Source organism: Cottoperca gobio, unplaced genomic scaffold, assembly GCF_900634415.1.
Source record: "Cottoperca gobio unplaced genomic scaffold, fCotGob3.1 fCotGob3_286arrow_ctg1, whole genome shotgun sequence".
NCBI classification, from domain to species: Eukaryota; Metazoa; Chordata; class Actinopteri; order Perciformes; family Bovichtidae; genus Cottoperca; species Cottoperca gobio.
The window spans coordinates 160,629-182,780 of record NW_021166896.1 but is presented as its reverse complement, the minus strand read 5'-3'; the positions used below and the strand labels follow the sequence as shown (position 1 = coordinate 182,780).

Sequence of the window (22,152 nt, the reverse complement as noted above, 5' to 3'; positions counted from 1 at the left end):
GGTAGTAAGTCAGGCTTACTTGATGCAGCAGATCACCACTGGTTTACTAGTATTTTTGGGTCATGGGGAACAAAAATATTGCAGTTTGTACTTCCTGTCGCTCCAACACTTTTGTTTATTTGTATCAAGGCAATGGTTAATAGATGTGTTACTACCTATGGTAGCTATCCAATCTGATGTACTAGTTCCAGAAATGTTCATCCATATCCTTACATCCCTCATAAAACATAACTGTTTTCAGGAACTACAAACCTACCTGGATGATGAGTTTGTCTAATCCCGGTACCATAATAAAACTAGTGAAGTTATATCAATTATGATTATGTTAGTTTAGGATTTCGTTGTATAAAAGCAATTTTATGTATAATCAAGTATTAATTATATGTTACCTTGTTATTAGGCTATGTAATTTGTAGTTTGTAAACTTGAATGGGACGAGTTGATTTTTCCTCTTATATATAAAGAGGTTTTTTATATATTCCTTAATGATGTCCCATTTTAAGTAAGTAGATTAGCGCAATGGTCTTTTCTTCCACTCTTGTGATATAATCAATGGGTGTTTTTTTGGCTATTTGTGAGTAGGATGCATGTAGCCTGTGACTTCTGTCTTTGAATAAAGTAATGATCCATTGGTAAATATGTTTCAGAAGGTTTTTGGCTTTCAAGGCAGAATTCAGTAGGTTATATTGTAAGGATGTTTTTTTAAGATTATATGTGTGTAAACTTAATTCATAAAAAGGAGGAAATGTTAAGATAATCTATAATGAACAATGTCTTCATTAAGTTTACAATAGGGGCCCTATGTAAAATCCATACCATATGTGCATAACAGGATATGTTATGACATGACATGAGATCCATGCCCTAAGTTAAGGAAGTTAAGGGGACTCCTCAAAGGTCATGATCTAGGGACCTTTTTGACATCTGGAATAGATTACCTTGGCGCCATGAGTCTGGGGTAATACAATGTGGTTCAATGTATGTTGAAAGATTTGTGCGTTACAAGGTTCGGGCGTTCATTCAGGACTCATATATAAGGATACGATTCTCTTTGTCTGAAGGACTCTACACGATTGTATGCTTGGAAGCAGGTAATGTTCCTATTATTTGTTTGTTGCGCAACGAAATAATAATGAATCAACTATATCTGTGTTTTATTGATTCCTCTGTTTCATGCTTTCATGTTGTGAGTGATAAATATCCACGACAGTGGAGTGGACTGATGACGTTCCCTACTAGTCTAGGGCTGGTGAGGAAGCAACAACAAGCAATTAGACAACCCGGGCGAAGAAAGGGAGAGCAAGGCAACCGATTGTAAAAGGAAAGAACATTTAATTAATAGACAGGTAAACAAAAGTAGCTCCACACAAGCACAATTATGCTCCACAGTTCCTTAGTCACTCCACCACCGTAAAGGACCGACACCAAGCGCACACACCGAGCAGGAGAAGCGAGAGAGCGGTATTGGTATTGCCCCTCTCCCAGCCTTTTGTGCAGGCACTGATTCTGAATTGCCGGCACCTGAGGGAGAGCCAAGCAGAGGGAGAGACACACACCACAGCACGTAACACCCCCTCCCTTAAAACCAAACGCGTAACGTTTTTCAGCTAATGTTAAACATAATACTGTCACCTGCTTTATCGGAGGCCACTTTACCATGTACACTTTTTTAAATTAGGCCTATTTTTATTTTTGAAAGGTTAAAAGTACGGGATAATTACGGGAAAATATTTAAACGGGAGGACAGCGGGTCGAAGGAAAAATACAGGATAATCCCGGGAAAAACGGGAGGGTTGACAGGTATGACGTGTGCATCTACAGTGAGAGACAGAGCGGAGGAAAGGAGAGAGAACTAAAAAATAAATCCGCTGCTAAATGTTTTACTTTTAAATGACACGGTATAATTATTTATTACTTGTTAATCATGTTAAAAAAATGTCAGCTCAAAATTGTCTGCGAGCCATATTGCATCATGAAAAGAGCCATAGGTTCCCGACCCTTGGCCTAGTGAGACTGGGACGGTCGCCAAAGCTCCCCAGGGGCCCTCACAGGAGGCCGCCCCGAAGACACAGAGGGCCAGACGGACCTATGCCTTGACGCCTCAGCCTCCCGCTACACAAAGTTTGAACGCAGCTGTCCATAGTCAACTACACCTGGGCCAGCAGCTGGAGCTGCAATTAAACGCATGCACCGAGACGTATATATGCAAACGAAGCCCCGGGTATCTTGCCACCCAGAAACGAAGGACTAAGAGACCTTAGCTCTCCAAGTTCGACACGGTGCATCACGCGGGCCTGAATGAGAAATAGGCCTGGCTCAGTATTTGAAAATGATGGACAGTGCGTCTAATACTGCCAATGAACTACAAACAACAAAAACAGTCAGATTGTTGAACACTTTACAAACACACGAGCTGTGTGCTGAACATTTTATTGTATTATTAGTAACATGGCAGGTTTTAGAGAATAAATAAACTAACATGCAGTTCTGTTATTAGCATAATAATTACTCCCTGGATTATGACTTTGATTTCACCTTTATTCACTGGAACGATAATAATTGTACGCTTCTTGAGTTTTAATATAAAGTTCAGTGGACAGTGGTGAAAAACTGGAATCGTTTGTTTCTTACTTTGAGACTTGAACTTCACATGTTGCACCTTTTTAGAGATAGTCAGAAATGTTCTCATTTATATTTACATGCCATTACTTTGTACATGTTTTGTTTGTCTTCACTAAGAAAAATATATATTATAATTTCGATTTGACATTTTGTGGATTAAGACCAGAAAAACGTACTAAAGTAAAAAGACTAACACACACGTGATAACTTTATTTACAACAACACAGTTAGTCTGGAAAAGGGATTTCTGATTATCATAAACTGTCGCTGTTGCTCCATCAGGGCAAAGTGTTAAAGTTTAAAAAAATAAAACGTCAGGACCAGAAAAAAGATTTACATTCATCATATAATAGTCTCACAGTTCCATAAGCCTTTCCCAGCATTTCCAAGTCACTACAGCAAGAATGTTTTTGTTAACGCTGTAAGATTGTGTATGTACAGCTATATAAAATATTAATATATAAATGGAATAATAATATATAAGGTCAATAATATGATTACTGTTATTAACTATTTCGGTTTATTTCATGTCTTTGTTAAGTACTCAACTCTGATTGGTCAATTACGGCATTCTACCGCGTCCAAGTCTGACTAACCGACCGTTGCTCTGGACACAGTTCGATTCCTGAACAGAGCAAACAAAAAAAAGAAATTTAATTAAGAAAATCATTTTTAAATCTGCAAAACTATTTTTAAATGAACATTTTCTTTAAAAATATTGATTTATTTAGTAAGTAGCCATGTAATAAGCGGGCTAATGTACAGTGAGCAGGTCATATTTGTATTATTTTATTATTACTGTATAACGTTAAACATTCCCACGTGAGGCACAGAAATTGACTGGTTCAATATTAATGTTACGACGTGATGTTGACCAATTAAAGCTGAGGAAGTCAAATCAAATCCTTCAGATCTTCAGAGTTCTCTCTGAAAATTTCTCACATGCTGAAAAATAAAATGCCCAGTCCATGAGGTAGTGTGTGAGTGAGAGTGTGTGTATGTTCATTTCTTTGCCGCCTTCTTCTGTCGGTCCAGAAACTTTTGTCTTCTTTCAATTGGAATCTCATCCAGACAGATACCATGGTTACTAGCCCTGAAAGAGAGACAGGTGAGAGAGAGACACACACAGGTTAGAGAGAGCGAGAGAGGCAGAGGTTAGAGAGAGACAGGTTAGTCAAACAAACAGGTGTTAGAGAGAGACAAAGGTTAGATACACAGACAGGTTAGAGAGAGACAGGTGTTAGAGAGAGAGACGGACATGTTAGAGACAGAGAAGATAGTCAGTCATTTTCTGCAGCCTGTCCCCCACAGACCCCCTTCCATCACTCCTAAACCAGACAAAATAACTTTACTACCAGCACCAGGTCGCTATCTCCCGCATCCCATGTCACCAAAACTCAATTGCTAACTCTCTTTCTCGTTCCAGAAATTCAGACAATTGGCACCAGCCCTCAACCCTCTTCTGACTCCAGTTACACCCTTTTCAGCCACCATCTCAACAATCGCCCCGACAGGAAGCCTATAATCCTGTGTTTTGGTTTGTCTGTCTGTCTCTAATTATGTTCTCCCTGCAATCGAATCTCACTATGTTTCACTTTAAACTGACCAAGACTACCCCTCACACAACCAAGCCGTCTCAGGCCGGTTGTTTTGGTCCGCGCCAGAGTACGATTAAAACGGACTAAATATTGGCTTGAGAATACGCCTTTAGACTCCTTGTTCCTCCATCCCCAAAATGAAATAAAATTATCTAAACCTATATCGTTATTTACGTGGTCTTTGTAAGTGAATCTGTGTGTGTGTGTGTGTGTGTGTGTGTGCTTACCCGCCAATGAGGTCTGGGGGAACAGGAAGTGGTTTATCAAAACCTTCTCGACCCATCAACCAGAACGTGTCCGCCGTGCCCTTCACCTACAAAAACAAACATTTAATGTTAGTGTACAAACATATAAACATCGGTGTCACAGTAAAGTTCTGGAACTGATTACTCTAGATCAATCTCAGGAGAAGAAAAACAAAAAAACATGTGAATGTGAATGTAATCCTATGTGTTTATTGAGATAAGAGTCCTAAATCCCTGACATGAATCAGTCAGCAGTATGAGTCCTAAAACCCGGAAATCAGAAAATATATTTACAATTACAATGCAATGTATCATCATAAAGTTACAGTACAAAAGTGTATTTAAAGTGTGACGGCCCCATTTGGTGTCCTTATTGTCCTGCCCTAGAGCCGGGGTTGTGACAAAAGAAAAGATATTTAATAAAAGTATTATTTAATTAAAAAGGTGTACCTGAGCCTTCCTGGTGTCGATGTAGTAACCAAGTTTGAGGCTGGTCAGGACCTTCACTGTACTCAGGCTGATGTGGATCCTGTAGGCTGGAAAACCAAACACAAGAAGGTTACAGAAATACTTCTGTTAATAAATCAGATATTTTATTGTTTTATACATACGCAGTCCGGAGGACTCCATGAGCGAGGCCGTGGTCACGGTGTCTCCAAACAGACAATACCTGGGCATCGTGAGGCCGACCACACCTGCCACCAGCGCACCTGCAGAGAGAAAGAGTCACCATGGCAACAACCAACCAGGTCAGGTGGACAGTCAGAGTTTACAAACCAACTTTACTAAGGCCAAGTAACCATAACTAACCATAACTAACCTTAACCCCAAGCTAACCCATAATGGTGAGTTCACACCGGACGCAAAGCAAAACAAAAATATAAAGTCAATGCAAAGACACAAATTCACAACTTGAGCAAAAAATGTGCACACTTCTGTGACGCAGTGTGTGTACCTGAGTGCAGTCCAATGCGTATCTTCACTTTGATCTCCGGCATGTGTTTGATCTTGAAGCCAGCGATGCAGTGCAAGATGTCCAGCGACATGTTGGCAACTTCAGCTGCGTGTCGATTCCCGTTCCTGTTGGGAACACCTGAAGCCACCATGTAGGCATCTCCGATAGTCTCCACCTGCGAGCAGAACGCACACCAATCTCACAGCACCTTCATATTATAATTAATATAATATAATAAATTATTATATTATATTATTATATATATTATTATTAGTTAAAGGTAAAAAGCTATTCTTTAAAAGGTTTGTACCTTGTAGACATCGTGAGTCGCAATGATGGCATCAAACGTCGTGTAGAGGTCATTCAGCAGGTCCACCACCTATATATATATATATATATATATATATATATATATATATACACACACACACACACACACACACACACACACAGTGTTAATCACACACACAAACACACACAGTGTTAGTCACACACACACACACACACACACACACACACCTCGATGGGTTCACTGAGCGCGGAGATCGTAGTAAATCCCACAATGTCGCTGAAGTAAAGCGTGCAGTCTGAATAATGTTCGGGCTGCACCGGCTTCCCCTTCTTTAGAGACTGAGCCACCGACCTGAAACACGGTATTAAAATTTAAATAATAAATAATATCTTCTTCCTCAAGAGACTTTTTCATTGATGTACAAGCACTGTACTACTGAACAAAAGTTAAAAACATGAGAAGTATTTTCTGTGATTTCTAAATGGATTTATAGATGTTTGTTCTGGATCAGAGATCATGATAACTGAATAATATCAACATGAGTTTCCTGTTTGTTCACCTTAGGCTGCTAGCAGGATGTTCGGAGTTAGACAGTCACTGCCAACATGGTGACGGCCAGAGCCGCCCACATTGAGAAACCTGTGAGGGTCACAGAGACTACGTCCATGCTTTTTGCAGCCTGTGAGGACACTGTGTACTTAGTTGTGTAGCGCGTGAATTTAGATAGGTAGTGTCGTCTGAAATTGCATGTGATGATCAAGTAGTACCAAATCATTACAGACTGCTAAATTAACCCAATAAACATACTGATGGCTTCTATCCGACAGTATGGTGGCATTTGGTGGATAAACCACATTTAGCTTATATTTGTGTAGTCCGGCGTTCACCGAGGAACCGCTGCTGCCCCTTTAGTTGTGCTGTGGAACTTATCACAGAACAAGGAGCATCATGTGAGTTGTAGTTAAGGTGCAGATGTGCCTTACTTTGGCAGCAGCTGTCCGATTAGCTTGTCCGTCTTGTTCCTCTCGACCTCCAGCTCATCCGTTCGTTCTCTGATCAGATCCTCGAGGTTGGAGCTGTACTGCTCCAACATCCGCAGCATGGAGTCGATAATGTTCGCCCGCTTGCCTTTGTTGATGCCCCGAAACTGACAACGACAAAAGAAAATCTAGTGAGAAACCAGTTCCTGCTTTACATCGTTTGCAGCGCTGCAGCTTGGCTCACCTGTTTGAAGATGTCATCGAAGCTCGGCCTCTTACTCGGATCCTCGTGCCAACACTCGTTCATCATGCTGAGACACTCGGCAGGCGCCTCATCCACCGAAACCAGGGGTCTGCAGAGGGGGGGGGGCTGCTTTAGGCGCTCTACGATCTCTGAGAGACAGACAGGTACAGACAGAGAGGAGGTCAGACAAGTAGAGAGGGGGGGCTGCTTCAGGCGCTTCACAATCTCTGAGAGACAGACAGGTATAGACACACAGACATACAGACAGGTATGAATGTCTCACCAAGGGGCGGCATGTCCATCATGGCGTATGGCAGCGTCCGTGAGATCACTTCCTGTATGATGATGGAGAAACTGAAAACGTCTCCAGAAAACGAACCGCCACGAGACGGTTTCCTCAGGAGCTCTGGGGCCATCCACAGCAGCTCTGAGACAGACAGGTAGAGAGACAGACAGGTAGTCTGTTACAGGGAAGCTGTAACTGATAAAACGAGTGCTTCAGTTTACGTCAAGTATTCTTAACTGTAGTCGTGTCGCAGTAACACACATAGCACCAACCACAGAAACTCTTTTCAAAGTTTTTACCTTGGGGGTCCTCAGGAAGGCTGAGGCCCTGGGAGTGAAGGATCATTGGAAGTCCATAGTCTGTGATTTTCAGGACGAAGCGTCCGTCGACTAAACAGTTTGTGGACTTTAGACGGCCATGACTCAAACCTCGAAGATGAAGGTATTTCATCCCCTGAAACAGGAACGTTTTTATATTAAATAAAGATTTTAATCAGCATTGGTTTTGTATCATTTAGACCAGGGGTGTCAAACTAATTTTAGTTCAGGGGCCACATACAGCTCAATTTGATCTCAAGTGGGCCGGACTAGTAACACCACAGCATAATAACCTACAAATAACGAGATCTCAAAATGTTTCCCTTTGTTTTAGTGCAAAAAAGTACAAGTACATTCTGAAAATGTTCACATTAAATGAACTATCTTTTTACAAAACATTATGAACAACCTAAAAGTGCAATTTCAACAATATTATGCCTCAGTTTATCATTTAGTTGCATTACAACTCACAGATCACAGCGTATCAGGCACAAAACATTTAGTCACAGGTATCTGGAACAATATAGTATTTTACTTTATGATCAAAACAACTTGTCAAGATATAGAAATCATTTTAAAATGACATTAATTTCCACATCTGTGTAGTAATCCTGACACACAAATACAAACTAAAGTGGCAACTATTAAGGAAGAAGGTTAAGTTATCCCCCTGCCTTGTAAATGTATAAAATGTATACATAAAAAATACATAAAGGTTGTGTCTCTTTGTACTGCAGCTGCTGACTGACATTATATTTCACTGTTGTCTTTAAATATTTCCACAGTAAGTATTCATTTTCAAAGAACTATATTCTTACAGAAATATTAGGGCTGTCAAGCGATTCAAAAAAATAATCTCATTAATTACAAGCTTTGTGATTAATTAATCGCAATTAATCGCATATAACAATATTTGCTGTCAGAGCTCTGTGCTCCATGCTGTCGGACCAAAAGTCAGGGGCATCTAGGAGCGCGATTAATCTGCGTTAATATTTTTAATTCGACAGCCCTAAGAAATATATAACGTGCAAAAGTGTCTGAAGCAGCATTTTACATTAAGTAGGCTTACTCACAGTTTAGTTTGCTCCTGAAACTTGGCATCTTTTAGCGTCACAAGTGCATCAATATCAGGCGTCAAATCCTGAGTAGCAGCCAATTTCAGGATGTCATTTAAATGCTTGTGTGTGAGCCTGGAGTGCAGCTTTGTATTATTGATGCTCATTACAGAGAAAAGTTGTTCACAAAGGTAGGTAGTCCCAAACATGCACAAAACCTTTGCCGCGAGGGCTGTCAATGTGGGGTACCCTGGCAAGAGATGCTGATAAAAGGTGTTCAAGCCCACTGAGGCAAATGTGTCCTTCAGATCTGAATCACACTGCAAGTTGATTACTTCAAGTTGGATGTTGATGGGCAGATCAGAAGCCTTGACCGTGAACGGCGAGTTAAACACTGCAGTCTGGCTTTGATGCTAATGCTATTTCGCTAGCAATAAGGTAGCTTTCACTGCTGCATCGCCGATATCTCGGCTATGGGTAACAGACTGCTGTTTCTTCAGACCCGCTAACAATTCATGTATCTTCTCTCTTCTCAGTTGTCCTTGCAAGCTGTTGTGTTTTTCGTCATGATGAGTCTCATAGTGGCGCCAAATATTATATTCTTTGAGCCCTGAAACCTGCCGCGAACACACCGAGCACACAGCTTTCCCACTCACCTCTGTGAATAAATAGGAAACGGTCCATTTGTCTTGGAAAACTCTTTACTCCATGTCCACTTTTCTCCTTTTTTGACAAAGACATTTTGTGTAATGACGGTGCCACAGAGTGTAATGTTGACAGAACTCGCCAGCTCCAGAAGTTCCTCACCGGCAGCTAAGCATCAACAGTTTGCTTGCTTGGCAGTGTTGTGTGCGACCCCCAGTGGACACATTTGAAATAACAGTTACTTGTATTGAAAATTTGAAGTTAATGTCTTCGCTGTAATTTTTACACTTTGCAAAATCATCCCTCGGGCCTGATTGGACCCTCTGGCGGGCCGGAGAAACGGAGAAACAGAGTCCGACCTCAGAAACACTAAAACATCAAGAAACACACACTAAGCATTGCCGGGGTTACAGTAATATAATATTAATTAATATACATTATTATAATGATAATTCATTATTAATATTATTACTTTGATGAGGTCCATAAGCAGAGAGGACTTGAACATCCAGTCCAGCCTCATCTCGCTGTCGGCCAGCAGGTCAGCCAAACTTCCTCGAGGACAATGTTCAACCACCAGAGAAAAAATCCCCATATCCACAAACAAACCAACGAACAGGTTCAAGTTCTCATGTCGCATCTCCCTCAACTGGAGACAGAAAATATAACGTAAATATATCTATAAACTGTAGAAAATATAAATGTATACAGTCAGAATATTAATCTATACACAGTCAGAATATTAATCTATACACAGTCAGAATATTAATCTATACAGTCAGAATATTAATCTATACAGTCAAAATAATAATCTTTATAATCTGTGCATTTACTGTATATCAAATCTATTTTTTCACTGTGTATCTACTGTTTTTACTGTATCGTACCTGGCTGAACAGACTCGCTGTGTTTTGATTGACAGCTGTTATCGTATTTCCAACAGGAATCTTCTTCAGCCAAACCCAGTCGCCCTGGTAACAACACAACCAATCAGAGCACAGAGTCAGTAACAACGCAAATAATCACAGCACAGAGGTAGTAAATCAAACAAACAGGTACAGACATACAGACAGACAGGTACAGGTGTACCTCTAGTATTCCAATGTTGGAGCTCTCAGGTGACGTCAGGACGTAACTTCGAGCAATCGAGCGGAACGGAGTTTTAACATCCAGAAGACTCCTCATGATCGACTCGTCGTTCAGTTTCTACAAAAATAACAACAATAACAACAACTATGACACTGACTCGTATTAGCCAACTACAACAGCAAAAATAAAACACTGTTTTTCCTCAGAGGGGCAAATCAGACAAAGAGCCTCATTTCTGAGGACCCCCCGGAGGGATACCACAACCCCTTAACTATAACCCTGGTACCAGCAGCCAAAATATCCACTGACTGGCCGATGAGTAGAACCAAAGACATTAACTTCCCTTTGTTCATCATAAACTAGCTTTTTATTTTAGGTTTCATGTTCTTAATTTCATGATGTTTTATTTGAAGCATTTCAGGACACGCTGTTTAAACGCTGAGTTTATCTGCAGTGAAGAAGAGTTTCTTACCTTCTTACTGACTTGAGTGTCAATGAAGACGATGTCGTCCAGAGTCAGGATAATTTTAGTGGTGCTCGCTTTTCTCTTGTACTTCCTGAACACAGATTATTATTAATATTATCATTATAATGAGTGAGTGAGTGAGTGAGTGAGTGAGTGCGCTCACTTGATCCAGTAGATAAATGCTCCAATCAGAGCACAGAGCAGCAGGAAGGCGAAGAACATCGTCGCCATGTCCAAACCTGTAAATAAAACTACACTCACATATCAGGATGGACAGTAGGGGGCGCTCCACACAGCTCAGACCTTTAGTCAACACAGACGTGCTGAAATTTCCCATCACAGAAACAGCTGGTGGAAACCACAGCAGACAAAGTTTCAACCAGTCATAAAAGTCCATTCGTTTTTGGACCACGGTTTTGAAGCCTTGAGTTTGTTATTTTGTATTTTTGTTGTCACCATCTTGCTTTTAAATGTCGCCATCTTGTTTTTTTGGAACCAGAAGTGACACAAGAAGTTGGACATTTTTAGACGACTCAAATGTTACAATAAAAATAACTTTGATGAAGTGAAAACATAAACAGTGAAAGAGTTAAAATTGTGAGATGAAAACAAGGACAACAGTGTGGTAGCGACCCATCAATCACAGGTAGCTTTATCCTCTATTTTACTTTAAATGGGACATAAGTTACTAAATGAACATCGTATGTTGAAGAAGACTTGAAACTAGAGATTGAGATATAAACTCAACAGGAAAATGTTACTGAGGTAATAAATCAGAGAGAAGTAGAAACATTTTCTCATAGACTTCTTTTTTTAAAGTTATATTTTTTGGGCTTTTCATGCCTTTATGATAGTGAGAAGTGCAGATTGTGAAAGGGGGAGAGAGAGAAGGGGAACAACATAGAGGCAAATGACCACAGGTCTGACTCGAACCAGTGGCCGCTGTGGCAAGGTCTCAGCCTTTATATATGGGTCGCCTGTGCTACCGGGTGAGCTACCGGGATGCACTTTCTCATAGACTTCTATACAATCTGACTTCTTTTTGTAACCAGAGGAGTCGCCCCCTGCTGGATATTAGAGAGTATGCAGGTTTAAGGTTCTTTGTGTTGGCTTCACTTTGATAGCCGGATGTTGCTGCTTGTTCCCACCCTCCCCGCCGGTCAGTGAACACACCCCCACTGCAGGCCTCCTCTGGACTAAACCAACAGAAGCTGACGGAGGGGGGTTTTCCTCCAGGGAAGATGAAGGAGCGACTCAGAGGTTTCAGGCCTCCAACCGGCCCATCTGTGTGTGTTGGAGCAAGTGTGTGCGTCGGCACGAGTTGGTCGCCATCGCTGTCCAACACCACGTACCTGGCCTGCAAGCCACGCCCCTCTTTACCTCCGTACAATACCTGAGAGAAGAAGAGGAGGTGATTGATTAAAAATATATGGATTTTTGTGGGAACTTCTTGTATTTCAGAGGCCGAACAGATTCAGATGTAATGATATTAAAGGAATATTCTACATCCTGTGATGACTAAGTTTAACTTTGCCTGCTCCGGTGAGCACCACACTGCAGTATTCCAAGTAAAGGACCAAATATAAAACTTAAAATTTGCAACCCTTCCCTCTCAAGGTTTAGTATTATTTTCATTGAGCCGTAAAGGATAAATGTTAATTTCTTTAAATGTTCTGAAACCATCTGATAATAATCTGACTCTCGTGGAGTTTTAACAGCCGTAAAACGTTCATCCGTAACTTCCATTCTATTGGTCGAACCATACACCCCAGTGCGATCACTTTGCTCTGCGTCAACCAATCGGCTCGCCACTCCTTCACTACGAGTGGGACCCAGATTCCCCTGAAACAAAACCGCCTGTTTGCTATCCTGGCTCCAAAATGGTGGAACGACCTCCCCATTGATGTCAGGACAGCAGACAGTCTTCACCTCTTCCGTCGCCTGCACCTCTGCGAATTAAGAAAACAAAATAACTGTACTTTGTATGTTGCACTTATATTGGTTTGAGTTATTTATAGCTAATAGTTGAATTTGTATTCTACTGTTTCTGTATATTGCACTTATGTAGCACTTCAAACTAGCTTATTTGAAGACAGCGTTCACTTATACGATTGTACCTATTTGAAGTTAATGTACTTACAAGATTCTTGCTGTTCGGAGTTGTATCCCCATGATTGTTTGCACTTTTTGTACGTCGCTTTGGACAAAAGCGTCAGCTAAATTAACTGTAATGTAAATGTAATGGATGACTTATAACAGAGTCGGGAGGTATCCTGAGTACCCACCTCATAAAAAGTGGAGCAGAGGGATTCCCAATGGATGAGGGGTGGTGACATTCACCCTACAAAACTTGCAAGTTAGACATTATGATGCTCCGGACCTTTGCTCACAGAAATTTTCTCTAACTGGACCTCTTAGAATTTTAGTTGAATACCCCTGCTTTAGACGGAGAGTTGGTCGAGACTCGCCCCTGGTCTCTCAGGGAATGATCTACGCGGATCTAACAGCAGGAAGTGCTTGAGTGCTGGGTGCACCGCCTGTAGCTCTAGCAGATTCTCTTGAGACTCTTGGCGGAAATGAACAGAGCCCATGGTCATGCCTCATGACAGATACGTCCTCTACCTCCATGGAGAAGGAGCAAAGAGACACTGATGCGACACCCTGATCTTCTTGTGACACCCTGATCTTCTTCTAACGACCAAGTGGAGACCGTTTAGCCATCTCTGCAGGGGGCGCAGAGAATGCAGAGCTAGGAGGAGTGATTTCATCTGGGTTAGCTCAGCAGCTAGCAGGTCCATCGTAGAAGACACCTTGTCAGACATAGCCTTCTTCTTGGGCAGAGCACCCACAGTCTCTGCAGTACGACGTCTAGAATGGGTAGGTTGGGCTGGAGTCATCTGCTCAGCGCAATTCATGCACAGCTCCTCCGAGAGGCCCTCCCTCAGATGCTCAAGGCCAAGGCAAGAGGGGCAAAGGACATGGCCATCCTCTGGTTAAAGAGGAGCCAAAAAGATGTTATAGCCAGGAGAGCTAAACATAGTGACAGCAGCAGAGAAAACTCACCAATTGCTGCGGGCTGCCATGTCAGTCTAGAAAAACATGCCAGGAAGCAGTATATGCAGTGAAAGGGGAGCGAGGACATTCTCTCCACTGGTGCAGTTGTGAATTAGCTATGGAACTATGAAAACAGTACATTTTAAAGGAGATACTGTACGGCCCACAGTTTAGATGACAGGTAGCTTCTGCTAACGGTCCATCAGTGAGTTCAGTGGTTCCCAAACTCTTTCTGCAGGGCCCCCCTTTTGTAGATAAGAATGTTTTCGAGCCCTCCCTGGGAGCCCTGTCACAAACTTGTCCATGTTGTGCTAGCAGGGCTCGAGCCTTGCCGTGCTCCCTGCAATAGCTCTGCGCACCCCACTTTGTGAACCACTGAGTTAGTTTGAGCGAGAGCACTCCACTAACTGCAGGAAACAACAACAGTAACAGGCAAAAAATGTATACTGTAGCAGCTAACTTCTGTAGGACTGATCTCGTCGATGACACCGGAACTTATACGTGACCGGGGTCATCCGAGGTCACACGTGACTTTGTTGATATTGAAACTCGACCTGCGCATGCGCAAGATGGAAGATATTCAGTGTTAAGCATTCTGGCGGTCAGTAAGGATGAAATAGAGCTGTCTGTTACATTTCTTTTTTTAATTATAACACTTTTGTTATTAAATAATTAAACTTTTGTTGGCCTGATTTGGGTTAGTTTTAAAGTGGGAAAATAATCCTCATTAAACAGTTTACATCAGGAAACCCACAGAAACCAGGGTTTGATTTAAGAAAAGATTTCACGTCCGTTGTGAAGCAGAAATATCCAACTTTCTAGAGCATTTTCAAAGTTTTAGGTTTAAATATTTCATAAGAAACTAATTTAATCTTTGTTTGTTTTCACATTTACATCAGTGAAACAACATTTAGACAAATATATAAATCTTTATATATTTATATAAATAATGTAAAATGTTTCTGACCTGATTGAAACCCGGGAAATCAAAGCCTCCATCTGATTGGACGAGCTGATCGCCTGTCACCCAGTGCCCGCCCCCTGCCTGACGACGCTCCTCCACCGCCTTAGCAACGAAGTACACCATGTTAAAGATGGTCCCAAAGACCGGAGACACCTGCAGACAGAAGGTAGGGCAAAATAAACACTTTCATAAAGGAGTAGTTTTACATGTGGAGTATTTGTTGTGTAGTATTTATTGTTGTTGTTGTTGAGTAGCATTTGTTGTTGTTGTGTAGTATTTGTTGTGTATTTACCTCAGTAGCGGCCACAGCAGACCGGATCTCGCGGTTGATTTGAGCCTGACGAAAGGCTTCGTAGAAGCTCTGGTCGGACGCCATGGTGACGGTCAGGACGGAGCTGTAGGCGTGACGAAGCTGCGTGCTATTGGTCAGCTGAGGGAATACTGTGTCCTGATTGGACAAAGGAGAGCGCCAGGGAACCAAAAATTCAGCTTCAAGTGAACTTTATTTTGAAAGAGGACTTCCGGTTTGAGGATTAAACAATATTTTGAATGAAACTTAAATATCAAATCAAACAGCTTCAGTAACAAACGATAATAATAATGTGAGGGGTTACCTGGTACGGCATTGCGTACAGCAGCGCGTCATACGGAATAAACACGTAGCCGTCGGAAACCATCCCCATGTCCAGAGCAGCCAATAGGAGCTCCCGCTGATCCTCTCCACCAATCAGGACAGAGCTCATGCACATTATCACCACTGAAAAATACAAATGTTTACATGATTAATAATCTAGACCAGGGGTCTTCAATGTTTTTCAGGCCAAGGACCCCCAAACTGGTGTAGCGTGGAGCAGAGACCCCCTACTGTATATATTGTATAGAATAGGCTTGAAGAGGTCCGTGTGGGGGCCAATTTTTTTTTTAGTTCACCCCTCTCCTTTCCTCCACTCTGTCTCTGACAGTAGGTGTGTGTGTCAGGAGCGAGGTCCCGCCCTTCACGAAACACAGCGGAGGAGGGAATGTGAATGTGCAAAGCAAAATAAATAAATATATTTTTAATTTTTTTTAATAAAATTGCTTTATCTTCAAACTATTTTGCGACCCCCTGCAGTACCTCCGTGGACCCCCTATTGAAGGCCTATGATCTAGACGTTAACATTTGTCAGATTATTAGGTGGACAGCATATTTAAAACATTTCTGTCTCAGTGGCTGGATGGTTATAGACTAACATTATTCTTCTCTCAGCTCTGACCTTTGACCTTGTCCGCCTCTCTGATCGCTCTGAGCGCCTCCCGAGGTCCACCGTTTTTCTTTGTTTCCATTGTAACCACTGGACTAATGGGCAGGCCCAGAGCTCTGAGCGCAGAGGCCAATTCCTGTCCGGTGCTCTCCCATAGATCAGATGGAGCTGATGACCAAACAGGAAGAGGAAGTGTTGACATCATGATAGACCACACCTACACAGTGATGTCATGATAGACCACATCCACACAGTGATGTTATGCTAGACCACGCCCACACAGTGATGTCATGGTAGGCTATGCCCCTACAGTGACGTCACAGACTCACCTGAGATGACGGCGACGTGTGCCCAGCGGAAAAAGCGCAGCACGGTGAAGAGGACTTTGCTAGGCGGAGTGATGGGCGGCAGGTTCGGCCAATCGGCACCCAGACAGCCTGGAGAGGCAAGGCCCGCTTCCCAGTGCTGAGTCAATAAAGAGGCAGCATGACAGAGGGCGGGGCTAAAGGGTCCGATGTAGGCGTGGCCATAACCCTCCATGTCCCCGAGTTCAGTCAGAGCTTAAATAAAACCAGAGAAGAAGAATCAAATCAAATTTATTTATATAGCCCAATATCACAAATTACACATTTGTCTCAGTGGGCTTAACAGACTGTATACGACACCCTTTGTCATTAGACACTCGCACCGCACAGGGGAAAAACTTTCTAAAAGAACCCAACAATTACCTGCCACTCTGGGGATGATGCCCCAGATTCTGAGTTCGTAACATACATTTACATAAATGCATACAGATAGAGAGGAAGGGGTTAGGGTTAGGTTAGGTTAGGTTATATATATATATACAGTATATATATATATATATACAGTATATATGTACATATATATATATATATATATATATATATACACAGTATATATATGTATATATATATACAGTATTTATATATATATGCATATATATATATATATATATATGCAGTATATATATGTATGACACTCTGGGGATGATGCCCCGGATGATGAGTTAGTAACATACATTTACATAAATGCATACAGATAGAGAGGGAGAAGAAGAGAGGGAGGGGAGGAGAGAGGAAGAGAAGGTGGAGAGGAGAGAGGTGTCCCCCAGCAGTCTAAGCCTATAGCAGCATAACTAGGGGCTGATCCAGGGCAAACCTGAGCCAGCCCTAACTATAAGCTTTATCAAAAAGAAAAGTCTTTAGCCTGCTCTTAAATGTGGAGAGGCTGTCTGCCTCCCGAACACAAACTGGAAGCTGGTTCCACTGGAGAGGAGCTTGATAGCTGAAGGCTCTGGCTCCCATTGTACTCTTAGAGACTCTAGGAACTACAAGTAACCCTGCAGTCTGGGAGCGTAATGCTCTAGTTGGTTTATAAGGTACTATGAGATCTTTAAGATATGCTGGAGCCTGACCATTAAATGCTTTTTAAGTCAGGAGAAGGATTTTGAATTCTATTATATATTTTACCAGGAGCCAGTGCACAGCAGCTAATACAGGAGTAATATGATCCCGTTTCCTTGTTCTTGTCAATACACGTGCCGCTGCATTTTGGATCAACTGAAGAGTCTTAAGCGACTTTTTAGGACAACCTGATAACAATGAGTTGCAGTAATCTAGCCTTGAAGTAACAAATGCATGGACTAGTTTTTCTGCATCATTTTGAGACAGGATGTCTTATTTTTGCAATGTTACGTAGATGAAAGAAGGCAGTCATTGAGATTTGTTTTATGTGGGAGAACAGTCCTTTATAAATGTGAAGGTTTGTCGTTCTAGAAAAGATTTAACACTAAGCCCGCAAATAACTGTTTAAATAAAAACTACACGCCTGTCAACACACAACACAGCTTCTTATTGGTCGACAAGTCAGACACAGCCTCTGATTGAGTAATGAACCTTTGGAGGCGGAGCAGTCCTCATCCAGCAGTTTGACATCGTACCAGTATCCTCGGCTCAGACCGCTGTCACTCCGTAACCGTGACAACGCCAAGTTGGCCGCCGCCGTCGGCAATGCCCGGGAGAACATGGGGTCACATGACCACGGACCAATCAAAGCCAGCTTAAAGGTCGCTGTCCAGACCTCTGTGATGCATAGTAACCACAGACACACCCCTGGCAACCACGTGAGAAGCTGCATCCTGGTTTCCTGCAGGAAACAAAGAACGAACCACCACTCACAATCTGGTGACATCACTTCCTCAGAAACCAGCTGATAACAGTTTAAATAAATCCATAACTCCCTGAACAGACCCTTATAAACCTGATATTACCTGTAGACAGGTGAACAGCTGCTGTATATTCTTACAAACTGTACAGAGAAAAATTGAAATACTTTGCTGTGAGTCAAAAAATGTTTTGCATAATTTTGACAAAACATGATGTGATTCAACGTTATTTATTATATGTTCAATAAACTCAGGGTTAGGTGGTAATGCGTTAAGGTGCATTTCGATCCAACTTTATTTATGTGGGTTCACAGGTTATAGCAGTGTAGAGACGCAGAGGAAAGAAAACATGACAAATATTTGAAATAACTGCCAGTTGATTATATTATATTTAATATCTGATGGTTGATTATATGAAATATATTTTTGTCTGTGTCAGACTCTGACTGATGACAGATTGAACCCAGCTGACTGCTGTGACCTCTGATCTTTAAATCTTCATAAGTTAATGCTGGCTGCCAATAGCTAAGAATGCTAAGTATAGCAACAATGCTAACGTTCTTAACACAAGCTGAGAGAGAGGAAATTACATCAACAATCTGAAGGACAACGTTACCCGGCTTCTTTAATATACCAATATGTATAATATGTATTGGGGTCCGAGGGGCTCTCAGTCAAAAGCAGCCAATTGCAGCCTATGCAGTTTTTACATTACATTACAGTTAATTTATCAGACGCTCTATCCAGAGCGTCTTACAGTGAACTAACTACAGGGACAGTCTCTCTGGAGCAGCTCAGGGTTAAGTACCTTGCTCAGGGGTACAATGGTGCAGCCCTGGTGTTGAATTTACAACCATCTGGTGTTCTGTTTGGAAGCCGTACCACTAGACCATCACCAGATAGATTGAATAAATAAAATAAAATAGATGAAATGTTTGCCATGGGTCTTAATTTAAAGTATCACACACTATCACTCTGTCAGTAATCTTGAAGGACAAAGATTTCCTCATGTTCTGTGTCTACTTATGTTTTACATGTTTTTCATTAAAATGCTAATTAAATGTAACCTAATTAAATAAAAAACAGTTTTTCCTTCAGATTACATTTAGTACATAATGTTTTGAAAATAAATAAGTAAAAACATTCTATAGGATGGTTACTGAAGTTTATTCTTCAGTCGGCCAATGTATTAAAACTACCACACACACACACACACAGTTTACCTTTGTCTCACAGATTCATCGCCTGAACAAAAACCGTCAATTTCAATCGATAAAAGTACAAAAACCTCCGAACGAACACTGAGCTGCAGAAAGTGCTGATGTCAGGTCCACCTAGACACACACACACACAGGCTTTAGTCTAATCTTGTTTAGAGTCCAGGAGGAAGTTTGGCTTCAGTTTAACGTCTGTAATGACAGGATAATTTACTGTGTGTGTGTGTGTGTGTGTGTGTGTGTGTCTGTGTGTGACCTTCTTACCTGTTGAATCTCTCAGAGGTTGTTTCCTCAGACTAAATATTGTTTCCAGAAGACCTCATCAAACTTATAATAATGTATAATAATAATAATAACAATATTTAACAAACTATAACAATAAGCTTTACACACGAGAGGGGGGGGCAATGTAACAGTACCTCGTGTTTTTACAAGTGACGCATCACTTCCACACGCTGGCGCACAGCATAATGCACTGCTTCTCCGCTCCCTTCACTGGTTACCAGTGGTGGCCCAAATCTGCTTCAAGACTCTGGTGCTGGTCCACCGTGCTGTGAATGGATCGGCCCCTTCCCACATCCAGGACATGGTCGAACTAGCACGCTCTGCATCGGCCAATCAGGTCGCTGCTCCCTCACTACGAGTGGGACCCAGATTCCCCTCAAACAAAACCCTCCTGTTTGCTATCCTGCTCCAACATGGTGGAACGACCTCTCCATTGATGTCAGGACAGCAGACAGTCTTCACACCTGCAGACTGAACACTCACCTGTTTCCACTGCACCTCGGCGAATGAGAAATAAAAAATAATTATAATAATTCTGTTCTTTGTATGTTGCACTTACATTGATTTGTCTTATTTATAGCTCAGTGATGTGCGGTGAGGTTCATGGCTGGGGAGGCACTGAGCCTTTCAGAGTCAGATTTACAAATATATGAATCCAACTGAGAAGCTTATTCACCATTTTCTTGGCAGCATGAACATTGACTACTGGTTATGTTTCATATCTCATATCAGCATTCTTTATATACACACACACACACACACACACACACACACAGGTAAGGTACATATTTGGCCAAAAAGAAGCTACATTTATAGCGGCTCAGTGAGTATTTGCTCTGCACCCTCCATATGTTCTAAATGTTACACACACACACATCACATACATTAACTGGACTGTGGAAAGCCAGGACGCATAATAAAAGTGTCTATAAACATTATATTACATTATATCTGTCCTTAGACCCTCCTATCGCACAAGGAAAAACTTCCTAAAAGAAACCAACAATTAAAGGGGAGAAATGTTCTAAACCTCAGGGAGAGACTGAGGAGGGATCCCTCTCCCAGGACGGACAGACGTGCAATAGATGTCGTGTATACAGGATAAACATAGTACAAATACAACATTTGGCAGAAATTATGTGATCGTATTTAAAAAATAGAATCCAGGATGATGTCAAAAAAGTTTTCCGTTGCCTGGGCGGCAGGCAGGATTTAAGATCCAGTCGTAACCTGCCACATGAGACACAGAAACTCCGGGGATGATGCCCCGGATGCTGAGTTAGTAACATGCAGTTAAGGGACATGAATGTATACGGATAGAGAAAGAGACAGAAAGAGGTGTCCCCCGGCAATCTAAGCCTATAGCAGCATAACTGTTTATTTAATTTCTCCAGTTTCTGTGCGGACGCATGAGTGTCCGTGGATAGTAGTCTTTTCTTAATCCCAAAGTTTGGTTACAACATGGCTACGCCTTCTTTAGTGTGTATGTAAGGTTTATGAATGAGGCACGGTGGTCTGCTGTGTTTACCATGCACAGCTAGGATGATCACAATCTCAGGTATAAACGCACAGACACAACGCAGACGAAGAAATGAGGAGGCTTTAAAGGAGGTTTAAAAGATTTAATGACAAAATGACTTTCATCTCGAGATCAGGCAGGTAACAGAAGAGTTCAAAACAAACCAGGAAGTCAACACTGGAGAAAACTAAACACTGGGACAGAAGCACAGAATAAACACACAAGGGACAAATCACTAATGAAACACAGGTGTGACAGGCGGGAAAAAGACAAACGCTAGAAGTGAAACCAAACATGACACGAGTGAGTGAACCTTCAAAATAAAACAGGAAACAGTGTTAGGGTTAACCCCGGCCCCTGGAAAACATTGGAAGCCATAGTCTGAGCAGCAGCATCGTATCCTTATTCTACATCCACGGGTTGAAACGTACTAAACACTGTAGGGTAGCTAACTCGTTACTTTGGGTTAGGGCCCGGAGGGACATTCAGCAGTTATTAAACATTTATATGGATCAGTATGTGGATCTGTGACGTCAGTCCAACATCCAAATGATGTGAGGTACTGATAACTCTGGTTCCTGTGTTGCCAGCTCTATATTATCTGTGTTTCAGTTTCTCAGCTTTTCAGTGTGCTTGTGGCTTCTGCTTTGAGTGCAGGCTGATCTGTTAATCCTGATCTGGATTAGGTCCATGCTCTGGGATCGCAGGTCCCAGCTGGTCTGCAACCAGGAATAGAAGCGGGATTAGACGGGAACGGCCTGGATCTTGTGCTTGCTGGGTCAACGCGCTGCACTGAGTCACATTTCCCCTCCACACGCACTTTACTGTAACTCGATAAATGAAGTCCATGTTGGGTTAAAGTGTGTGAACCTTTTCAGCCAGCAGAGGGCAGC

General features: G+C 41.9%; 1 protein-coding gene across 1 annotated transcript; it reads right to left on the bottom strand.

Moving 5' to 3' along the window:
* Positions 1-1,964: 1,964 nt before the first annotated feature.
* Positions 1,965-18,210, bottom strand: LOC115005249 (guanylyl cyclase GC-E-like). The gene is made up of 23 exons (XM_029427040.1): positions 17,970-18,210; positions 16,383-16,613; positions 16,066-16,221; positions 15,427-15,569; positions 15,105-15,260; positions 14,816-14,965; positions 11,968-12,187; positions 10,958-11,033; positions 10,801-10,885; positions 10,329-10,445; positions 10,127-10,210; positions 9,712-9,888; positions 7,522-7,675; positions 7,220-7,363; positions 6,937-7,085; positions 6,696-6,859; positions 5,940-6,063; positions 5,731-5,799; positions 5,421-5,595; positions 5,077-5,175; positions 4,916-5,001; positions 4,448-4,533; positions 1,965-3,715 (listed from the first exon to the last, which is right to left on the bottom strand). The coding sequence occupies exons 1-23, from the start codon at positions 18,208-18,210 to the stop codon at positions 3,625-3,627; spliced, it is 3,177 nt and encodes a 1,058-aa protein (XP_029282900.1). The 3' UTR covers positions 1,965-3,624.
* Positions 18,211-22,152: the final 3,942 nt, after the last annotated feature.

Bases quoted from the DNA above. Each gene is read 5' to 3' on its own strand.
- LOC115005249 (XM_029427040.1), bottom strand. From the start codon at position 18,210: ATGCAGCTTCTCACGTGGTTGCCAGGGGTGTGTCTGTGGTTACTATGC. The intron at 16,222-16,382 runs GTGAGTCTGTGA...TTTGGTCATCAG, and splicing joins ACACGTCGCCGTCATCTCAG to CTCCATCTGATCTATGGGAG. The intron at 7,364-7,521 runs GTAAAAACTTTG...TGTCTGTCTCAG, and splicing joins CCTTCCTGAGGACCCCCAAG to AGCTGCTGTGGATGGCCCCA.